The sequence below is a fragment of the Tribolium madens genome, unplaced genomic scaffold (assembly GCF_015345945.1).
Source record: "Tribolium madens isolate multiple individuals breed KSU strain unplaced genomic scaffold, Tmad_KSU_1.1 Scaffold_96;HRSCAF=242;Tcas5.2_LG5, whole genome shotgun sequence".
NCBI classification, from domain to species: Eukaryota; Metazoa; Arthropoda; class Insecta; order Coleoptera; family Tenebrionidae; genus Tribolium; species Tribolium madens.
The window spans coordinates 10,715,812-10,720,623 of NW_025401068.1; the positions used below are offsets into that span (position 1 = coordinate 10,715,812).

The window sequence follows — 4,812 nt, forward strand, 5'->3', positions numbered from 1 at the left end:
GATTGAGTGGCTTTCATTATTTCATTTGGTTGAAGATTATTAAATACCTATTAATTTTTTACATTTGTATGAATTTAAAGCACAGAAGGTTCCAAATTTGTTTTCTGGTATTAATCTTGCCTCACATATCTACAACCTCGGAATTCATTTAATTTCTCGTAGTGACAAGCCGCTCTATTTATTAAGAAACGACTCCACATTACGCAAATCGAGAACTCAATTTTTACATAAATTTAAGCAATCTTCGTTAAATAACACCAATAAAATTATGAAAACACTAAACTCAAAAATAAACTTTTAATATTTTGTACAAGAATAAAAACTCTATAAAGTAAGATATTTGAGTCTAGTAATGTCCATAAGCACCAAGACCCAAACCATGCAAGGGGGCGGCGACCACAGCTTTAGCCACGGGGGCGGCAATTATAGCCTTGGCAGGGTGGATAGCATGTCCAGACCGTTCAACCACAGCGTTGAAACCGTTATGATGGTCGGCGGTGTAATGGACGGTTCTGTGGGTACCATCTGGGTCAACCACGGAGTAGGAACCTTTGACGACGTCCCCATCGCGGGTTTCGTGCTGCGACTTGATATCGCCAGTGTGGTGGTCCTCTACACCGTAGCTGAAGTCGTACTTGGGGTGGGCCTAAAAATTTTTTCAAAAAAATCAAAATTTGAAGTACTTTTTCATGCTTCTTACATATTGCTCTACTGCGACGGCGTGTACAACGGGGGCGGCGTGTACAACGGGGGCGGCGTGAAGTAGAGGAGCGGCGTGCAGGGCGGGGGCAGCGTAAGACAAGCTGGAATAGGAGCTACCGTGCGAGGCGATCAAAGGGGCGGCATGTGCGGTGTAAACGGGGGCGGCGATTTTGGCGATGGGGGCGGCGACAGCCCCGATGTGTTGCGAGAAGGAGGCGTACGAAGTGGCGTGGCCATGTTCACCCAAAGCTTGGGCACAAGCCACCAACACCGCGATGCCAAAAACCTACCAAAAAAAAATTATTTTGGTACCCAAATTTTGAAAAATAAGTACCTTAACGAACATGTTGTTGAAAAGTTTAAGAGTGGACTGACTTGGAGCATCCTCCACTTGTCTTTTTATACTTTTGGAGCACATTCACTGTCAATGGAAACTGGACCCTGTGGCATACCGGCTCTGGGTTGTGCAAATTGACCCAGATCGGGATTTTGGGTACTTTGAAAGTCAATGGGTTGAATGAAAGGCCATAAAAGGGTCGGTGATTCAGAGGGTTTTTGCTCGAGAAACAATACTCATAAATTATTGATTTTTGTAAATGAAAAAACATTTTGTAATGAGTGATATTTAATTCTTTGGTTGCGGTACCATTTCTTATATAACCTTTCAGATGAGCTTGATTTTTTTGCAGTTCCATCGATTTTGAAATTTTATATCATTGAATTATAATCAACAACATTATTGTTTGTTTCGGAAGTGGCCTAATCTTGCTATTGACCTTAGTACCACTGACATTTTCATTGTAGTAATTTCGAACGAGTTTATAATACTGGTACCACCTTCGAAATGTCAATGTCTTCGATCTAAAAATAGACTCATCGGTGCATCAATTTCCAGAATGATCAGTTATTAAACTAATTAATTCATTTTTGATTGCTGAAATTGGCACTACCGAATTGGTCAAACCAGTGGGTGCGCCTTGCGCTACTGTCTTATCGGAAGTATTGTACGTTTGGAAAAAATCTGTACCACTTTATTTATTAAGTAACGATTTCGTAAAGTCGTTAATTCACAAGGACACGTTACTGCAGAAAGTGTGAATTCGTTAAAAGGGATCTAGTTTTTTACCTAATTCCTTGATTGGAGTCAAGGCCACGACGATTGCATAACTAAAAACACCGCTTAGTGTAAGTGATTGCTTCCGGTACTCTCTTAATGCAATTTGTATAATTGCAGTAGAGAAACAAAATTTCTTGAATCTTGGGAAAAATATGTTTGGTGGTACTATTAATTTGCATTACAAAACCGGTTGAGGTTTAATTAAATAGTTAAGTGGAATTCTAGAAGCAATTTCATTGATAACAATATTTTTCGCTGAACTTATGTAATTTTGTCTGCGATTGTGGTACCACTAGCCTTATTTTTCAACTGTTAGACAATTTAAAAAAAAAAAAATTTAATTTGTGTTAACAGTTGTTGAAATTTGTTATTTTGGAGTGTCACAGGACTTGCCACTTTGTTTATCATTGTTATAGTCGAATAAAGCAATAAAATAATATAAAAAATAAATTTATTTCATCATTATAAAAAAACAACAAAGTGAGAGTTAATGGTGGATGGGTACTGCCAAGAGAGCCTTGGTGACATGTTGGGGATGGGCGGCGTGTCCTTCTCTGTGTACCACAGCGTTAAACCCATTGTGCTTATCGGCGGTGTATTGAACCTTCAAGATGGTACCATCGGGTTCGTGGACGGAGTACTCACCCTTGACCACATCCCCATCTCTGGTTTCTTCCTGCGACTTGATATCTCCAGTGTGGTGGTCCTCAACTCCGTATTTGAAGGCGTATTTTGGATGGGTCTGTCGAGTACCTACATTAGTACCATACCATAAATGTGTGAATGGTACTCACGTGGTAGTCTACAGTGTGATGGGCTTGTTGTACCAACACAGGAGCGGCATGAAGGGTGTGCACAGCTACAGGAAGGGTGGCTTTGACCAAAGCCTGGATTTGGTGGTGTTGTTGGTGTTGGGTGACAGTGGCGTAGGAAGTGGCCTCGCCGATGGGGATGGCTTGGGTGTACAAAGCCATCAAGGCGAAAATGGCAATCTGTAAAAATTCAAATTAAACAATTACTACAAACAAATGTTTTTTATTACTTTGGAGAACATTTTTGGTTGTTGCTGGAATAGATTCGAACTGATTTTACAACTCTGAAATGGCGCTTTTATATGCGAAAAAGTACTTACACATTCACTATTTTGACTATGGTTCGAATTGTTTGGAATTATGTAATTTGCCTAATCTGTACGTTTCTAAATGAATTTCTGCATAAATAAAAAATTAATTGTGCGCTTATCTAAGACTCGATTAGCACAGATAAGGCGGTGTCGCCTACTTTTATAAAGGGTTTTTGTAAACCTTATGTGAAAAAACATAAGAACATTTTAAAAATTCATTTTTTATTTTACACTTAGTTTTGTATTTTTGCATTACTTTTCTACAGTACCTATGTCCCCGGATTGAGTTTACAAGAGGAAAATTTTACGCCAAAACTGCAAAGGAAAAACATTTTTTTGCTTTACTTGAAACGAGCAAATCTGTAATTAAAACTTCATTATTCTAATTCAGTAGAAAGAAAAATTTATTTTTTTGTTGATTTTTCAATTGATAATTTTTCTCTGCTTTATTATTCCTATCATATTGGCGGTTTTATTATTTTGACAACGATGTCACTTTGACAAATGAGTTTACGCAAGTTAAATAACAAAAACTGGGGTAAAAAATATAATTTTAATAAACGGAAACTCAAAGAAACAGCTTTAAGATAAAAAACAAAGTCATTTTTAACAAGAACTGTCATTATTTAATTAATAAATTAATTGTCCAAGTGACATATTGTTGTCAAATAAATAAAACCGCCAATGTGATAAGACTTAAAAAGCAGAGAAAATTAAGAAAAATAACTTTTCTTTTTACTGAATCAGCATAATGAAGTTCTAAGTATAGATTTGCTCGTTTCAGATAAAGCAAAAAATGTGTTTCCTCTGCAGTTTTGGCGTAAAATCAAAGATAAACAATTTTTTCCTCTTGTAAACTCAATCCGGGACATACTGTAAATCAAAAGTTTTGTGTGAAAGACTAATGCATTGAAAACTCACGTAATTCAGCAGTGAAAAAAAATTTTTGCTTTTTTTGAGCTATAACTTACTTAAATCGTATTTTGTCAAAAAAGCCGAAAAATTTTGGTTTATGATTTGACAAATTCTGAGGACTTAAACTTTTTTTAACCTGAAATTCTTTTAACTCAACATTTTTTTCAAAACTGTTAAAAACGTCATTTCAGAGTGTTCTAAGGGATTTACTTAGTTTATTTTTAAACGAGAAGCAATCCAGAAACTTGTTCTTTTAAATTGAGAAATGCTTTTTTATACAATTCTCAGATATGTAGCTTGTTTTTGAGCCATAAAATGCTTTGAATTTAACAGTGTTTTCTAAAATAAGCTCAAAAATTTAGTCTGAATACTAAAAATTTACTTAATTCAACAGCTTTTATTAGAACGAGCTCAAAACAATGGTATTTCAACAGACTTTTAGTTTTTGTAGCTTATTTTTTTTTGTTTTTGAGCTATAAACTAACTTTATTTATCAGTTTTTCAAGAAAGAAGCTAGATAATTATCATTTATGATCTGAATAAAGCAATTTTGACAAATCCTGAGAGATTTAACGTTTTTTTAAACCAAAGACTCTTTCAATTTAATTTATAATGCCAAACCAATCCCAAAAATTGTCGTTTTAAGTCTAAAAACTTTATTTCAAACAACTCTAATCGATTTATCTTATTTTTGAGGCAGAAACTTGCTGTTTTAAAACTGAATGCTGTTTTCTTGAACTTTTTCTTTTTAGTGTTTCAAAAAATGTTGTTGTAAGTAAATTAATTGTATTCTAATTCTTAGACCAAAATCATATTTTGTGACATGTTTTAAGTTTTAAGATTTTTCTTTATTAAAAATATTTTTTAAATAATTTGTATGTATAAAAAAGATTTAGTTTTTTTAAAAGTTATTTAGATTTGTTTAAAATTTCTTTAAAATAGTGTTTATTGATCT

At 34.6% G+C, this 4,812-nt stretch overlaps 1 protein-coding gene across 1 annotated transcript in view; it reads right to left on the reverse strand.

The window, feature by feature from the left end:
* Nucleotides 1-283: 283 nt before the first annotated feature.
* LOC123013951 (histidine-rich protein PFHRP-II-like) overlaps nucleotides 284-4,812 on the reverse strand; it is a 5,405-nt gene continuing 876 nt past the window's right edge. Inside the window, exons 4-9 of the mRNA XM_044412832.1 lie at nucleotides 2,614-2,811; nucleotides 2,325-2,561; nucleotides 1,155-1,159; nucleotides 1,037-1,106; nucleotides 701-988; nucleotides 284-646 (exon numbers count right to left, since the gene is read on the reverse strand). Of these exons, the coding sequence (XP_044268767.1) occupies nucleotides 347-646; nucleotides 701-988; nucleotides 1,037-1,106; nucleotides 1,155-1,159; nucleotides 2,325-2,561; nucleotides 2,614-2,811 (1,098 nt within the window). The 3' untranslated portion in view covers nucleotides 284-346. The remainder of the gene's footprint in view (nucleotides 647-700; nucleotides 989-1,036; nucleotides 1,107-1,154; nucleotides 1,160-2,324; nucleotides 2,562-2,613; nucleotides 2,812-4,812) is intronic.